Here is a 19,585-nt window from a genome sequence, read left to right as displayed (position 1 = left end):
CGGAACATAACAAACAAATTTGCAAAGAAATAAATTGCCGAATGGTGTTAAAATTCATATTCAAATGGAGTTAAACCAGAGAAAAAACACTAAAACTGAAAAACTCTCATTTAAATGCGTATTGAATACTGTTTTGGTAATAGTAGTCCAAACATAAAAAATAAAAACTTTAACTTGAAAAATATGCACCAACGCCTTAAACGAACACTATTGTAATGAAATTCACTAAACAAACATGGTTAACCTCCAAATTAGATCCTCACTCATAGAAAAATAATGTATTCTCGTAGCCGGAAAATATTCCCAAATTTGCAATACCATTTACTTCCAACGTGCAGATTAGGGTTAAATCACTCTGGCGCCGGTGATTTACACACAAAACTTTAATTTAATGTTTTGCCATTAAGCCATCGAGAAGCAAAGTAAAAATCATATCGGAACCGTCTCATACGAGCATTGATGTTATGACATGACACACAATACATCATACCTGTGTGAATGTTTCCATGTTACATGTGTCGGTGGTGGTTTGGTTTCCTACACATAAATATACGCCGTGTACGTCAGGCTCTGCGCCTGTGTGTGTTTGTCCCGTGCATGTTTGTAATGTAATGTACAAATGTTACGATAATAATATAGATTATATTCTTCAGCAAAGGTGCTCGTCCGCTTTATTCACATGAATATTTATCGAAATACACTGAAATGTTTACAGGAATTTTCAACCAGCTGTTCACACTTCACACTACATAGACTTGCGGTAAATACGCAGCGTGTTTTTCTCGCCTTCAGTTCCAAAGACTGTCGGCTGTCGGCGTTGAATCGTCCACTGAAATATCCTAAGAAATTAATTGTACAATCATATTCAAAATTGAAGAAATATTTTTTTTCGTTTATACATGCCATATGCAAGACAGCAACATTACTTATCTAAACCATGTGCTTATTCAAATAGATATTGCTTATTCTCTCATTGATGTAAAGACCGAGTAGAAAATAACATAAGTTCAATATTAATATATATTACATGGGTAACATTTGAAATATTTTCATTGTAAATATTATACGCATTGCGTGAGTTTTGATCTCGATGACCCTGAAACAGACAAGGGATTAAAGAGTCTGCAACGGAGCGTAAACGATATAACCAGTGTATTAAGCCACCCCATTGCAATCTAGAAAAAACTTGCATAAAATCCAAAACTACCCCTCTGAAAGTTTAGAGTTTGGAACCCTAGTACGAGTATATTGTATTTACAAGTCAGTTTTGAACAGAACAGAAGAACAGCCCCCCTTTGCCAGTGCACATTGCCCCCCTCCCGAGTAGGGGATGGGAGATGGGGGATGACGACCACCTCCCCTCGGCTTACTGCCCCTGGCCTAACCACCCCACTGCCTCCTACCCTTGTCCTCGCCTACCCACCCCTCACCATATTTCACCCCTGTAAAGTATTTAGTATCCTCGCGTCACCATGTTTAGAGTGTCACCATCGCAAACAGGGTTGTCATGCGAACAACTTCAGTGACACAAATATTTTAATTTCCTTGCGATTATTCGTATTATCTTTATCTTATGGTAACAGACTTGTCACCATTCTACCAATTTAATGCTAACCTGCTGTATTTTTTACCATTGTTATAACAATTATTTTCCTTTTTAAAAATAAAACATTTCGCCCAGTTTATAACTATGGAAGAAGGATCATGTGTGTATGTAGAAGGATCAAACATTATACATTTTTAAACTAAGGCGGCTTACTAATGTGCCACTGATGTTTAAATAGAAACAGTAAAGTAGGTACCTAATTAGTAAATAATATTGAGAAATGAGATACATTTGACAATAGAGCCCTTAAGTATGAGAATTCTCTAAAATGATGTAGACGACGGCCTCCTTGGCGAGTCGTCACGATGTGAATTCTCTAAAATGATGTAGACGACGGCCTCCTTGGCGAGTCGTCACGATGAGAATTCTCTTAAATGATGTAGACGACGGCCTCCTTGGCGAGTCGTCACGATGTGAATTCTCTAAAATGATGTAGACGACGGCCTCCTTGGCGAGTCGTCACGATGTGAATTCTCTAAAATGATGTAGACGACGGCCTCCTTGGCGAGTCGTCACGATGTGAATTCTCTAAAATGATGTAGACGACGGCCTCCTTGGCGAGTCGTCACGATGTGAATTCTCTAAAATGATGTAGACGACGGCCTCCGTGGTCGAGTTGTTACGATGCTTGGCTAGAAATCTGAAGGTCGCGGGTTCAAATTACCTTTATTTATTTCCTATTATTTTACAATTTATTTATTCAAAATAATGTGTAGTATATTTGCGGCACGTTCCAGAGTACTATAAACTTTCATTACACTCTGGTAAAAGTCCACTATTCGTTTAGTTTTATGTTTGGTATATAGACCTGAACAGCCAGGTACTTCGCCACCTATATTATCTCTATCTCATTCCCCTCTCCACTTTCTTCAGCCTCACAAAATGCCCTAATTGGGGATGCCGTGGTCTCACTGACTCAGTTGACTGAAGTTGGGACTTTTATGCGGTAATCAAAAAAATAAATGTACCGTTCACATAAATAAAATCGTTTGGTACAGTTGCTAAACACCGCTGTTATTTAGTTAATATTTTAGATGACGACTAGTTTTGCTGGTACCCAAGCTTCATCAGCTCTATAATTTATTTATTTATTTATTTAACGCCTAGAGGACTTTTACTTTTAGGTGGTACAATTTTAATGACATTTTGAAACATGAGAAAGAAATAAAATTACATTAAAAAATAATAAATGCAAGAAACAAAATTAAAAATAACAAGAACATAAATTTAAAAAATACAGCGATTTGACTTCGATACAAAAATATAACTTCCATTTAGGAATAGTGTTGAAATAAGTGTTTTACGTAATCTACAAAATTCTCAAAGTTAATATTAAATATATCGACATCACTTAAGTATTGGTTTCCCATAGTGAAAAACCGTTGTATTGGGAAGTTCGCAATGTAATTGCGCTTATGTGTGTTGCAGTGGAATAGTGTATTATGTCGTGTTGTTATTGTAGCTATTCGTAAGTTTATGAGTTGAAGAAGTTCGCAACAGTCGAATTTAGAGTTTAATGATATTATGTTTACAATAAGTAGTAATATTATCTTCCAAAGTTTATCAGCGGCTAAAATGAAAATAAATAGTGGTTTTAGAAGAAAATTGTTGTTTTCAATTGTAACACCACAATGCATACATATGCTTTCAATGAAAAGGTACATTTTATATGGTATGTTTTTCGTGAGTCTAATTTAACAAATTTCTGGTCTCTTTTTGTCGTAAAAAATATAAAAAACATCGTACCCATTGTAATAAGTCTAACCCTGTTTCCTAAAAACGTGAGTAAATCCTCATAATTAATTCCAGCGATCGCTTAAATACCCCGCACATGGTCGCTAGTGGAAAATATAGCGTGGAAATTTTTGTTGATGGTTATTGTGATATTCAAGTCAAACTTTTCGTTCATTTTACTAGAAACTATTTTACCACATAGAGGTATATGAATCAGTGGCGGCTCGTGACTTTTAGGTGTACTACAATGCTAAAATTACAAAAAATGTCATAATTGATGTGGTTGAAGCCGAAAACGTTTTCTTATCTTTTTTCTAAAATTAGTTTTTTGGTATCAAGATTTTCAGGAAATCACGGCCAAACTGATATTTCCTGAAATTTAAAAAAAAAATAGAATATTCGAAAAAAAAACCCTTTGGGCTAAACAACATCGAAAATAATGATTTTTTTTCAAACTCAAAAGTCACGAGCCGCCACTGGTATGAATACCTCAACAGAATTCAGAGTGCTCGGAGTCATTGGAACTATGTCACCTCGTGGGAAATCTTGTAAGAAATTTTTAAACTGTAGGAAATTTGGATTCTGATAAGAGCCTGGCTGAACGATGAAAACTGAGTACAAATTTATTTTATAAAGATACTATTAAAAATGTGACTGCATGATCATTTCCCAAAAAAATATTAGTCATTTAGAATATATCTGAACACATGTTCACGCAGGTGGCCTTATCCGAAAAAATATAATAGACGAAATGCGAAACTATTTTTATTTTGAAAATAATGTGTTCCGACTTTCCCTTAAGATATTCATTCTTGAGAGTTTGTTATGAAATTATAGGCCTCCAGTCCCATTTTTAACAGGATCCGAATAATTTGACCAGATTTTTAATAAAACAACAATATTTCAAATCGATAAGTTTTCTTCGTGTGGTTGATAGTTATCACTTAGTATATCTCCTTACTGTATATCTCCGGGCAATATTGAAAGAAATTCAAAAAATCCTGAAATAATTTAATTATGAATTAAATTAAAAAATCAAATTGATTTCGCAATCTCTAAACACAGCGACGACATTATATAGAGGTACTTGATTAAAGTAATTACCTATCCACGCAAAGTTTTTTCGAATATTACTTGATCTTCGTTATTACGTGGTTATATTGCTAAGCACGCTGTTTTCTAAAACACTATTTTTCAACCGTAAACTTTTTTAAATGCGTGTTTCCAAAATGAAAACGCAACACAGCCTGTCTATTTAAATAAATAAAATCGAGGGTGATATGAGAAATTCATGACGCTTCGCCAGTATATACTTTCGTTAAAATAGGTTAGTTATTTTTACTTAAATCGCCGATATTTTTAGTAACCTTCAATTACCCTGACATTTACGACACCATCAGTGAATGTTTCCAGTAAAGTATTCTAACAATCCAACCAGTGGCGTGTAGTGACTTTATACAACCAGTTACTGTCCAAACATTCTCTTTCCCAACTCCTTCCCTTCTCCACTTCCTTCAGCCACACAACATTCAACAAATTGTGGATGCGAAAGTCCCTCCTAGGGCCGGTCAAAATAATCCAATAAAATATTACAGTACGCGTTGTAAAGAAAAGGGGCGGTTTTTTGTCCTAATTACGCGAAGCCGATTAAAAGCTAGACCTCAAGTTGAGACATGACAGTTGTATAAACAGACCTTTGAAATGATTAAATGACATGGCTTGATGATAATGAGACGATAACACAGGGCGGAGCTTTGATGATTGGTAATTATGTCAAGTGGTTCATACTCGTATTAATAAAAATTATCGTGGTTAAAGGGCGGTCTTATAGCGCAAATTTCACACATTTCAATATCGACCACAAATTTTATTGGTAGACATACTGGGCTGTCGACTGATCGTTTATGGACGTTATTTTCCGCTCTCGCTCTTCACCGTGTAAAAAAATATTTCAAATGCCGATTTGAACGCAAACTAACAGAAGCTTTCTGTTCCGCTTTCAACGTCTTAAAATTTTCGAAAAAAATACATTTAACAATCCGCAACGTTTGATACATAATCTTTAAGCCGAGGGACTTTAATACTATAAAAAGAGGAATCTGAAGAATATGTAGCATTGGAGAAGAAGATTATTCTAATAAATCTAAACAAAACATGAAATAGAACAAGACACATTCTTCAATTTTACGTTACAATGGCTATACCCTTCAAAAGATATTAAAAGTAAATTTGTATGTGTGGAATTTTTAAACGAACAATTCTTTACTCCCCGAATATTCACATCAAGAACAGAAATAACTTTTCCTAAAGTCTCACTCCTTCGCTGAATCCCTTTTCTCTTAAATTCCTTGATTCCTACAGGTTTCTGCGAATACCAGTTGACCCAACCTCCTTCCCATCCTCGAAAGTTCTCAAAACTCGGTGCTCCCGACGTATCAATATGCTTTGGCTTGCGTGGCACAAACCTAATATTGTTTTCCAACAGGAATAATAATCTTGACATAGAAAGAAAAAACATTTACCCTCATTTTCACCCTAAAAAACCTTCAGTTTTAGCTTAATTGTTTACAAATAACACTTCAATAGCTGGCGGTATAAAAACAAAACCACCTCTCTTTTCACAAACTTGCTTCTTTTATTGTATGGAAAAATAAAAGCGGTGGATTGAGAATAGGGTAGTGCGGGGCAAGCTCATCAGTTATTGACAGCACTTTCATTTAAGTGATTAGACTGTCTGTTTATGTTGAAGGGCTTACCCCAACAGGGCAGCACATTCCCAGTGGGCCACTTTACCCACTCTCCCCTCCCTTACCTGTACAACTTACTCACACAACTGGAACCTGGAACACACTCGTACTCTTTTTTATATTATATTCCAATATTGAATAAAGCCTGTTGTATCTATGAGAAAGGTGTTAATCGTCCTCAAAGCGAAGCGAAGCTCTTCAGATTCGTAAACGAAATACCGAGAAATTGTAAATTAATCTGAAATTCGACTACGGTATTTTGGAAAATGCAGTAGCTTAGCAACCAAATAGGCCACTGCCCCGAGGCACATACACTCTCGGGACCTGTGGCGTCACAGGCCAAACATATAATATAAAAGCTAGGAATATATCACGAAAACTGATAACGTAGGGTAATGGTCGTCAGTCTACACATTTTTGAGTCAGGTTCAGTGTTGCTGACGTCTATTACACCACAAAAATATATCCCTTTTTATTTTATTTTGGACGAGGCTTATTAAATAGAATTTATTGTACAAAATCGTTTCGAAAAGGTACCTCGTTTTTAAATAGATACCCTACATTCTTTAACGGTTCTAGTTTACAATACCGAATGTAATTACTATTTAAAGAGTAACGAATTGTTTGCCTATGGCGCAGCCATCCCTTATTCATTTTTTTAAATAAACATACATAATATATATATAATTCTGAAAGAAATATTTTTAAAACATTGTTTGTAAAACGAGAAGCCCCGTTTCACAAAATTGCTCCGGGGTCCGGTTGTTTGTCGTCATGCCACTGATTTTAAAGCATCTTATTGTGATTTTTTCAAAAATAAGATAAATGAAGCAATTCTTTATAATAGGTTGTTTCTATTTTTATAGTCTGGTGTCCGGTTTCTCTGTCCAGACCATCTTCAAGGCAATCTGACGTTCTAGAACAAAGTAAGACAAATTCATACATTATTGTTATTGGTGTCATTGGTTCGCTTTCTACATATTATTATTATGTAATCACAAGTATGTATTTATTTGAAACAAGTATGAATTATTTTGTTAAAAGGGCATATATTATTATGTTGCTGCCAAACAATGTGCTTTCATTTATAAATATTATGATGTTTATTATACATAGTTTAGAAGTATCTCTCACTCACATTCGATTTAATTAGATTTTTTATGCACAGTATAATTATTGAATTAATCTGCCAAATGGACGTAGTGTGAATGTATTCTTTTCTAGCGTTGATCGATTGTAATAACAAGTTCTCGCATATTCGTTAATCATCTTTATCGCTCTTCCCAATCAATGGAAATGGTAAGTAATGTAGGTAATGTGAATGACTCAAATTATTGTAAAAGCATGCCGTAATGAAATAGACAATCTAAATAATATATAACGGAATAGGCGCTAGCCACTTACGGTCAACGATAATTATATGGATTAGTAAATTACTGACGTGTAAAATGTCTACATTATCTAACGCACTAAAGCTTACGTGAACTATTTTAAATGTTTCAGTGTTATTCTCACCCTTATCGAGAAGTCGAGTGAAATATCCGATTGATACTCTCTCCCCTTCCAAACAACAACACTTACATTACTCTAAACGTCATTTTTATCGGCGTTACAAACGCCTCGCATTATTTGTCAACCCCAGAAACAATAACGAAAGCAGTGTTGGAGGTACTATTTTGTCTTCCCGGCTTGGTAGAGCACACCACTGGTGTATATATGATGTGGAACGCGATGTATTTTTATTCTTTCGTTATAATATTGCCATACTCCGCTTTAAGTAACCTTAAGTGGGTGTTGAAAATAAAACTGCTCCGTGAAGCTCTACAACACTTAGTGTCGATAAACGTAACCATTGAGCCTCTTAAATCATTACCGCCGAAAGGTAATCATGGTTGCTGTGCACTGTGCAGTGTATAGTGTCCTTCTCTCATCTTACAGATAATATTTTAATTGATGTTCATCAATTTTTCTCGAAAAAATTAATCAAAAATACTAATATTTGGAATAATTCATGCCATTTTTATCAAAAATAACCTCAGTGGCGCTGTACAAACATATAATATATTTAAATAATGCTAATCTTATTACTAACTAGACTAGACAAACTATTTAAATAATGCTAATCTTATTACTAACTAGACTAGACAAACTATTTAAATAATGCTAATCTTATTACTAACTAGACTAGACAAACTATTTAAATAATGCTAATCTTATTACTAACTAGACTAGACAAACTATTTAAATAATGCTAATCTTATTACTAACTAGACTAGACAAACTATTTTAACAGCTTTTTGCTAACAGATGATTGCATCCACCGGTTCTTCGATCACTAATACAAATCTATATGTACAATGCATTTGGAACGTGATGGTGCGTTAAAATGTACATATATTATTATTTATGCATATTCTATGCAAGCAGATTATATATATAAAACCATTTATTAGAGAAACTTAGATACAGTTCGCACGCAGAGGACATAATTTTGAACACGTGTTATTGGCAATGCTATTATTTTAATTCTTGTAGTTATTTTAATTATATAAATGTTCTTTAATGAACGCGTTTAGGAAGGAAAAGCAACTTTAAAGATGGGCGGTACAAGGATTTGATTATAATTTATCTTCCTAGATGCTCTTACCGAAGAAAGAATCATAGATTGAGATGTAAAATGTTAATCTAATAAGAAAGGTGTGATTAGAATATATTACAGACAATAGTAGAATGTTACTCTCAGGTAGATATATTTAATTTAAGGATATGAGAGGCTAGAGTTTTTAACAATCACGGCATCGCATTTTGTCGCCGAAAGAACACCGGAGAAGATCGTGGCTTGTTATCTAAGTAGGAGTTCTTTGTTCCAGCAAGTTTCAAGTTACTTTTCATTCTTCCCATTGAAATTGTAGGAAACCGCGCTGAATCATTATTGTTTGCTGTAGTTTGTTTATATTTAGCACGCGCCTTGGTCGGACAGACGTAAATATTTATATCACCATCTCGCCAGTAGGATTTACTCGCCAGCGGCCAATATTCCATTTCGGAGCTTTCGATGAGACTGCATAATGCACATTTAGGCAAAACTCCGCACGGGACAAGGCGCTTTTTGATAAACTTCTCGTTTTCTTGGTGATTTCCGGCGGCCGCCGAACTTTAGCGAACATTTGGTCCGGTCATTTGAACTCTTGTTTTACACCCCCTTTCTCTGATTCCTTGTGACTGTGACAGGTGCTGCGGGAATCTCAACCTCATCATATTAAGACATACCTAATAGTGGGTAGGTATAATCTTATATCTTACGTAATATCTTACTTAATATCTTACGTCGATATTGTTGTATTACAAATTTTTGTTTGTTCCTATTGTGAAACGACGATATACAATATATTTTTACATTACCATTACCAGACCTATGAAAAATCACGGGATGTTATAATGAACTTATTTATTGAAAAAAATTGCCTCAGGATTCTTGCTATTTAAAGAAAGAAATTTACCTTTCGAATGTTAGCATCTATGCAAAATTACGAAATTTATCGCACCTGTCAAACATTTAAACAAAATAAGTACCTAGGTATACATTTAAAAAAAAGAATTGTCAATTAATAAAACAATTTTGGTACCTACTTTATCGCATGAAATGATTTATAATTCTCAGTTCCGAGTGTGAAAATGAAAAGTTCGATGTTGAACTTAGGAACGCAGGAATACTATCTCAAATTACGCATGCACCCATGCACCGACAACCGAAATTAGTCAGTTTAATTGTGTGTCGGAAAAACACACATACTACTTACAGGTACTGTTTATAAATTGTGTAATATAACACTAAAATTAATTAGTGCTAGATTCTCAGATCAGAAAATCATAACACTGTAGTGATAATTGTTACATGATTTAATACCTCAATCAATTAAAGTTTATCAGATAAATTTTAATTCTTCCTTCTTCATAATGGCATAACTGTGGTGCATTTGCAATGTATTAAAGTTTATTTTCCGGTAAATAAATGTATTTATTTGCATTCTGTTAAGTTAGCTGTGAACTATGCTTCGCTAAGAGCTTAACAAATTCTTGTACTCAATTTATTTACGGGAGCGTTGCAAAGCCATGCGAATACGAGAGTGTTTATTGCTGAATGTTCAAATCACACGATCCTGAAAACGCCTCGCTGAAAATCCGAATTCTGAAATGTAAAGTTCACGGTAAAAAGGTCATTGCTTGTTTAACATTTACAAATTGAAATATTTTATTATTGATTACATTCTGCTAGACTCCGCTGTCATCTATGCCATTAGATTTTGGAAAATTGCATTTAGCTTAGGTTCAGCCACAATCTCTCCAGTTAGGAATATTATATCCACTTATGGTAAATATACACCAAATACGCACTTTTCATTTTAAAAACATTTTAGAAAATAATGAGAAGAACGCATTTCAATTTCTGGAAATGCAAAATAATGCATTTTGAAAAAATGGTTAATTTGACATCTTTTCTTCACATCATGTTTTGACACAATATTTTTTTTTGAATTTAGGCTAGTTTTTTTTTACTCATTGCTTAGTCCTTGGATTGTGGTTTCATATTTTGAAATAAATATGAGATGAAAAAAAATAGCCTTAAAACAATAACAGTGACCGCCAAGTAAAAATCGATTTTAATGTCAATGAAATCACTATTAAAATGCATTACTTTCCATTTCCAGAAACTAAAATGCTTACTTCTCAGTGATTTTTGTTATGTGCTTACCAAGCGTGTCCCTATTTTCTGTACAGTTATCGAACTTTTTTATCGTAATTATTTTTGGGTTACTATGCCGTGTTGTGCTTCCGCCTTATTTGGAAATTTTCTGCCCTGGACACTGTAACGCTGTCAGTAAATTTCTACTCATATTAGACTTTTTTACAAAAATTAAAATAAAAACACCAATTTCAATTAATTTTTGCTAGCTCACTGCTCTCACTCATTGTTCAAGCATTTTTCATTAAATTCCAATATATTCTTATGATATTGCAATGATAAGCGAGTGAACACTTTTGACTGCCAAGCGTTTGACAAGTATACTTATTAACCATGCAACCGGTTGTAAGTATTAAAGCTGCATTAGAAACAAATTGCTGTTCTAAACCAGAATTACTAATGTAATTATTAAACGGGATGTTTTATGATGTACCTGTTATGTTTCCGTAACTCTTAGTATATACGCAATACGACATATTGTAACGTCATTGCTCAATACCAATACAGCTGTCTTGGTATTACTCCACTCAATTAATTCAACTAGAATGTCAAATAAATATTTTCTTTAATTTTTTTTATATAAAACGAGTGCTTGATTAATTATTTACTTTAATCGTCAATAAAGTCAATTCTCATCAATCAGCGTTCAAAGTAATGACATTGGCTACTTGTGGAGTGAGGCTTTTTTCTTTCGTTTACAACTGACAAGTGTTCTGGATGTGTGCTTTTTGTTGTTGTTCAATATGTAGGTACGTGTCATTTCCAGCTGAAATAATTATTAATGGACAGTTTTAAGCCATCACCGGGAATTACGATTAATTTACATCCATCAACACGAGCTTATATATAATGATTATGATTTCCCCTTACACGCAACAAAACAACTAATTGCCTTTTCCATTGTTCTAGAATACTTAATTCGTTCGATACATAAATGGTCATAATCGAATATTGAAAGCTTTTTACTGCTGGAACTCAAATGATGTGGTTTACATGACGTAAACTGCATTATATTTCACAACCATTTTAAAATAATGAAGGATTATAATAGTGATATTATGTTGAAATTGTTTTACCTTTTTTTTGAAAAGCAATAATCAACAAACGTTGACCGGATGATATAATAATGATAATTCATCACATCTTTAAAAAGTTATATAAAGTAATGGAAAGTGATGAAACAAAAACTTTATTAACTGAGTTAAGTAGGTTAGGTTAGGATAGGTTTAATTTATTTGTTTTTCATCGTTTCTAATGACTTTATATCACTTTTTAAAAGTGTGTTGAATTGTCACTGTGTTGAGTTATCATGGAACCTCAACAAACATGTCATCCACGTATTGCGATTTCTATGTTTTTATTTTTATGAGTAGATACCTACTTGCTAGGTATAATATAAAATGTGCTACGGTGGTAAATAATTTTTTTTCTGTCTTTCCCCACTCTCCTGACACCAAAGTCAACCATTACCGCCGTCCTGGGGGTCTTCTTGCAATTTATGCATGTATGAAAAATGTCGTTTATAGTTGCCAGATCTAAAATAATTAAAATACGAGAAAACCAGTTGATGTTATGTCAAATTGAAAAGAGTTTCCTTAGTTTTAGTCCAAAGATTTCACCCCCAAATAATTACATGAAATGGCGTACTCTTCGAAAGCTTTTTTTATAATACTTATTCTATGAATATTTTAGTCGTGGCTGCGTGATAGACACTTTGCATAGTTTGAGATCCCATTTTTGTTCCCCAGTGATCAACAGCACCAAGCCACGTAGGGACACGAGCGTAAAGAGGCAGCACTCGCACTCTCTCGCCGTGGGAAAAGTCTCGCTGAATGTCTCGGCGAGATATCTCTCAGTGTTGAGCAGAAATAATAATGGCACAGTTGACTATCTTCTATTTATAACGTTCATACGTATGAACTAGTGACATCACCTGCCAATCGGTATCCGATGTGATAATAATTTGGCAGATTTTTTGGTTCATTTGGACGACAGCGACAAGTGCAATCCAATCAATGATATGGTGCATATTGCAATGCAATTAATTTTATATCGTCATCCACATTGAGTCACTCATCTACTTATTTCCAATAGGAATAGCCAGGAAGTTTTACAGTTACAACTAATTCATAGAATATAGTCAAATAAGTTAGATCGAACGTGTATAATTTAATAAAAAGATATACCTACATGAAATCTTTTCGACTAAATTTTCAATTCTTTTAAGTTTAAAAGCGCCCTTGAGCTGATTTTTTTTCACTAAAACGATGCTATGGAAATTATCCCTTGATAAGGTACACCCTAAGTGAACGTAAGTTTTCGTGAGTTTTTTTGACGTATACATGATTTAGTTATAAAATCACATCACTTTTATTCAAATACAGATTTATTTGCGAAAAAAAACTCGTCAGAATGTTCATAATTTCAAAAACACCCTAGTATTATCACGTTTCGTGGAAATACGCAAGTCTGAATATTAACGCAAAAGCTCAGTTCATGCATAAGTCCAAATAGTAACTGAGATTCCCAGATCTAAAATCCCGATCACACCAGGAATCCATTGTTCTTGCATTGTGCGTGCGTTTCGTAAAAAACTGCTGCATCCACTTTATTATTTTAGCAAGCCTTTGATTAGATTGCTAACTTTGATTTAATTTAATTAAATTATGGTACCTACCTGCTTGAATAAAGCTTCAAAAATTAATTTTCATTGATATGGTGACATTGTGTGATTCCTTATTTGAAATAAAAAAAAAATGAAAAATAATTTTTTGAAATAGGTTTCAGTACCTACTTACAAATCTTTTTTGGATACTGTTGATAGAACTATCAACATATAATAGGAAAAAGGTTGTGAAATCTAGTAACAGGTTTCCTTAAATTCAGAATTTCAATTCAGCAATTCAAGTATCTGATAAAATCACAAACGCGTAATAGTTTCCCTTCCTCCTCCATCGTCTCCAGGTCTGGCAGTGGTCCAATGGCTCATCTTGCGCTCGTATCACCGCTGTAAATCTGGCCCCAGCCTCCAGGGAGTTGGCTGTGGAGTTGACCACTAACGATCTCACTACATCTGGCTTTATTTACAGATGTGCCGAAACATTTAGACTGCCCAAACGGTTTAATTGTTTTAAAACGGCGTTTCCATCATTTGGGATCTGCGTACGTTTTTCACGCTGCTATTATCTGTTTCTGGCCGCTAGCGGTAGTTCAAATAATGTGTCAAGTAAAATAGTCATCTTTCACCTATTGCTGGATTTTATTACAATTGAGAGAAAAAGTTTTTCTACACGTGTATAGTTTTAAAGTCGTAATATGATATTCGTTCATAACCTTCTATATTTGTATGGACTATGGTCCAATTACAATATCATATAAAACGATATGGAAAATGATAGTACCTACGTTATGAATTCTAGCTCTGATACATAAATATGAATAAATTAGCATTAGAAATAAATTGTCAAATCAACGTTCGAACCAGATTAGTTTTGTTGCAATTTTCGGTATTTTGTCCATGCTTGCAAATCAAAGAAAATATTACAAAGGAAGCATTAAGAATCTCTTTAAATTATTCGAAATCTGGTAAAAATGGGATTGCAAGCCCTTAACGAATGAATTGATAGGTTTCCTGATAAACTTTTAGATACATACGAATGTATTATCACGATGTCGGAATACGTGTTCATAAAAATCTTAATATTTTCACATTTCGTCATTTATATTATCACGATGTCGGAACACGTGTTCATGATAATCTTAATGTTTTCGAATTTCGTCATTATATATTATCAAGGCAAATTCATGATTCATGGTGGAAATGACGTTAGGAGCTGAAAATTTTACGTTGACCTAGAATTTTCAGACGACAGATTTCGTGACACTGCTCGTGAGTTTTAGTGTGCCCCTAAGCAGATTTTCACCTGCGAAAATATGGTTACATTTGTACTTTATGGTTATGATTAGATACAATTTTTAGCGACATAGGGATCATTACAATTCAGTCATGGATTTATGTATTTCCTAGTCATATTTGTGAGCCACTGGCTTCTCAACCTAAATTTCACCGGCAACATTTTGTGTGATTTATTGCCTGAATATATTCACTACAAATTAATGCATATTAGGGGTATTAGAGGGATGGAAGCCAAAGGGTCATACTAAGCATATTGTGTGGTTTCCACAATCGATATGCCCATCTAGCACAGGACACCGGGCGCCGTAAGGTCACTGCGAGCCGGTTTCCAGTGAACACTCAGTCAGCGGTCAGTGGACACCGATCACTAGTGGTCTTGTCGTTGAGTGTGTGTGTGTGTGTGTCCACCCTAATGGTGCTGCAGATACACCCACACACTCATAAAACATCACTAAATCAATTCTGGGTCAATCCTTCGCATGCCTCTCCCCGCTATCGTGACCCGCAATCATAAATGACAGGTAGAAATAATAAAATAAATATGCCAGCACTTTGCGTCCGCTGTTTAATGAGCAAAACGAAATGCTTTGTCTATTATGGTCCGATGTATGGATTATTTCCTATTCCCCTTTGGTTTCCCGCGATATTATCTCTCGTGTAATTTTTAGATCGTATCTTCGATAAATCGGATTTAAATTATACCTCAGCATTATTTATTTTGAGCCGTGATTTGAAAATTATCTTTTTACGTAAAATATAAATTTGATGCATATTAGATGTGTCATTAATGAGGCTGTAAGTGGAATAACAACCAAGTCATTCATCGCAAAGCTAAATGCGAATACAATTTCCTTTATATTTCAACCATTTCCTAAAAAAAAAACGAGGAATATATAATATTGTAGTTTGCATGTACGTTTTACCGCCATATCTATTTGCGAGGGCTTATCACACGGGCAAGCTAATAATGAAAATAAATAATTATCTTTATTGATAAAATTGTATCAGTGACATAAAAATATTTACGTAGGTAGCTAGAATATAAAAAATTCCGACCTACAAAAGTAATAAAAATTGTATGCAGGTGTAATTTTATCACTGTAATTATGATTTGTATTGTAGGAAAAGTTATTAGGCTGTAAGCGTTTGCCAATATTAATAATAATTGGCGCTGGCCAGTTTTACGAGGTACAAAATGACTAGGGCTGTTTATAGTTTTGTATTCTAGATGCATTTGATTATGGAATAGATGGACGAAATTGCGGGAATATAAAATACCTAGAATTTAATCACTAAAAAATGATGGTCAAGGGAAATTCCTTAAATAAGATAAAGGAGTATTAAAACTGTTATTTTAGATATTTAAACATAATTTTAATATGTCAGTATGTATGGAACGTAGGTACTAGAATCTAAGCAGAATGTCGAATCAAATGGCTAAACTAAAATGGCTAATGCATATCGCCAACTATTCTGCCTACCGAGATACTGCAGTGCCACAGAAATGTTCCTGTAGGGACGAGTACACTCTTTCAGAGCACTTCTCCACCGTCACATGGGAAGCTTATGGCTCAGACTACGCCAATCAGTAACAAAATTATCACTGCAATGGTTGCCTGGATGAAATCCCCCCTGATGGCCCTCTGGAGATGGGAAATGTCCAAATATCCTCCATAAACGGCTGCTTACACTCATTTGTGTTTATCTTTTTCTTTTTTTCACTTAAATTCTGTTTTATTGGTGCCAATCGGAATCGCCTATGTATTATTATTTTTCTTGCTCTAATTATATATATATTATAACAAAATATGGAATGAATTGCATTGCACTACCCCTGCATACATTCTAGAATAAAATGTTATTATTATTACTATTAAACTAATATATATAAACATGAATTTCCCTTGATAATGTATATTGATGACATGCGAAAATATTAGGATTATCATAAACACGTGTTCCGATATCTTGATAATATATTCTTCATTTACTAAAAGTTTATCAGCAAACCTGTTGATTCTTTCGTTAAGGCCTGCAATCCCGTTTTTAATTTGAAGACATTCTTAATTCATTAGCAACACTCATTTTTGTCCGTGTACCCCTTGGAGAGTCCATGCATTGCGTGTTCTTGCCCCTGGGGGTACGCGTACCACAAATTAGGAACTACTGGGCCATAAAATAAATTAGAAGGAATGCAAGCAACATAAATTGTCAATAATAGTGTCGGAAGGAAGAAAGTAGTTCCTTAACCAATTTATGGATGTAGACGGGCTCCGTGGTCGGGGTAAGGCTCTCGACTAGCAAGCCGGAGGTCGCGGGTTCAAATCCCGGCGTACGCAAGTAAATTTTATTCGATTAATTTGTGATATTTCACAATTAAAATTACATGTAATATACTTACGGAACGTTCAAGATACTGTCAGTATCGCCCTGTGGTAAGACCACCATTCAGAATTAAAACGTTGCTTTAAATGGTTTTAGCCGTGTTTTGTGACCAGATCTGAATAGCCAGGTACTCTCCCACCTTCCTCTTCCCCTCCTTAGCCTCACAACATACCCCGAATGGGGATTCCATAGTCTCACTAGCTCCAGACGGTTGAGAGCAGTTGGGACTCTTTCGCGGTATTCACATTTAAAAAAATACATTTTTAAAATAACGAAAAAATAAATTAATCTAAAAAACGTTTTGGAGATTCTCAGCATCATTCATAATCGACATTGTGTGCGATTATTTTTCTGCACTCATAATGTCGTTATGTCCAATGAACATTTTTTTTCGTGTTTTTTGACACTATTTCTATGTGGTTAAAATCAACACCAAAACGATCAGAATTTTCAAAAAATATTACTTATTACCTACAAACTGAGATGCACGCAAAAATGAATATAATATTATGTATTCTATTCCGTTATCATAATAGCCATTGTTCAGAACGAATTCACCACGTATGTCCTTGTCTCCCCTTACTAAAGACTAAAGGGCCCAATGCCTCCAATTCCCTTATTGCGTGTCTGCGCTCACGGACCTCCATAAAAACTCAATGTCCACAAAAGCTTCGTTAGATAAGCACTGGAGTGAGCAATCGTATATAAAATGCGCATTGGCAATGTTCCCTGCATACAACGTACAAATTAGGTGAATCCACCGCAAAATTTCATATCGATCAGGGGAAAACAATACGTTTCTACTCCTCGATTCGAACTTGTTATCACTTCATTACTGTTATTTTACATACAAATATTGATAAATCTTTTCATAAGCCCTGAAAAAAATCAAGTATCAGAATTATAAAAACTGCTTTAAAGTGCAAAATCTTCTACTTACGAACCCTTTTTCGGTTATGGTTCTATTGCACAATGTGAAAGATTAAGTTCTTTAGAAAATGATCTTAAAATATTTCAATATTTGTGTATGAACATCGCAATATAAAATATTTTATTTTAACACATTTTTTGGTGATTTTTGTGAGTTAATTCAAAACAGGAGGCTAGCGGTAATTTAATCCTAATCGCCATCTACATAAGGAATGTTATTGTTAGCGGCCCGATTCTGAAAGTTACACGGTGCATCGCCTTAAACATACAATAAATAGAATGTATGAAGCTGAAAGTATGTATAAAAAAAATCAACCGTCAAAAACAAGTTTTTTTTATATGCTTCAAATTTTGAATTAAAACTTTAATGAATTTGAATTTAATTTTAGTACCTACTTTATCACTTGTCTCATGTGATAAGTGGTAAAATCATTAAATTTCAATTTTTTTACTGGATTTTTTACCGCTTATCACACGAGGCAAGTGATAAAGTAGGTACTAAAATTACATTCAAATTCATTAAAGTTTTAATTCAAAATTTGAACCAGATAAAAAAACATTGTTTTTGACAAGTTGATTTTTTTTATACATAATTTCAGCTTCATACATCCTACAATAAATAATAATATCCCGTAATTTTTTACAGATCTGTGCTACAATAATAATAAATGCAAGCGCATTCTGGAGGCCATCCATTATTAGTAGATGAATCAATTTGATTCATTGGGATGTATTCGATGATTATCATGGATGGACTTTATTCTATTAATGATCAAATCGGGAAAAAAATAATTAACAGTAGTCGTTGTGTTTTGCAAGATAATGATTTCGATATCAGTAAAATCACCTTGCACGCAGAGTAGGTTGTTAAAATATTACATATTATAGTATAATAAATTACAATTGAATTCAGTTGTATGACGACTGTTTGCCGTGTATCAGTTTAGATGCACTGGAACAATTTATTAGGTTTTTAATCTGGTAGTGAAAATAGCTTACATTTTATTATCGATTAGTTTCGGCCTTCTTTTATGTTAAAAATGTTATTCGAAAAAGAGATTTTCCCTCAGTAAAATTTGTGAATAATTGATTGGGAGATATCGAAGAGAGATATGAGGAGAACAGGGCGCACGCACTACTGAAATATTTACTTGCGCCCTTACGAAATCACAAATGCGATCACGCTTTACCCCGAATTTTCCGACAACCGGGAAACTAATTATCGGTAAATAGGTAATCGGAGGGAAAACATGCGTTTTATTTTGTTTTTAGTTCGGAATGCATTATGTCGCAGTTACGCATACTTTATACTCTAAAGCCTTACTAATAAACGTGATTAATATTTTATACAATGGATATTTAACCGTGTTTCATGTAAAATCCATACTAATAGAAAATGACATTTAACGGCCATAAAATAGTTAATGAAAATAGCCAAAGAGGGTTGTTTATCTGTTGTATAACCTTGAAATTTCTCATCGAATTGGGGAATATTTTAAATGTGTTATATATTTATTTCTTCC

General features: G+C 34.0%; 1 protein-coding gene across 4 annotated transcripts in view; it reads left to right on the top strand.

The window, feature by feature from the left end:
* Positions 1-19,585, top strand: part of LOC149425226 (RNA-binding protein 38-like) — a 92,858-nt gene that overhangs the window by 48,156 nt on the left and 25,117 nt on the right. For 2 of the 4 annotated variants that reach the window (XM_089650134.1, XM_089650127.1), the window contains exon 3: positions 6,954-7,013. The exons of the other annotated variants lie outside the window; for them this stretch is intronic. In XM_089650134.1, the coding sequence (XP_089506260.1) occupies positions 6,954-7,013 (60 nt within the window). The remainder of the gene's footprint in view (positions 1-6,953; positions 7,014-19,585) is intronic. 4 annotated transcript variants of the gene reach the window in all.

Source organism: Hesperophylax consimilis, chromosome 3, assembly GCF_061612785.1.
Source record: "Hesperophylax consimilis isolate HC1 chromosome 3, BYU_Hcon_1.0, whole genome shotgun sequence".
Lineage (NCBI taxonomy): Eukaryota > Metazoa > Arthropoda > Insecta > Trichoptera > Limnephilidae > Hesperophylax > Hesperophylax consimilis.
Note: the sequence above shows the minus strand (reverse complement) of the source record. Positions and strands in the feature narration are given on the sequence as shown.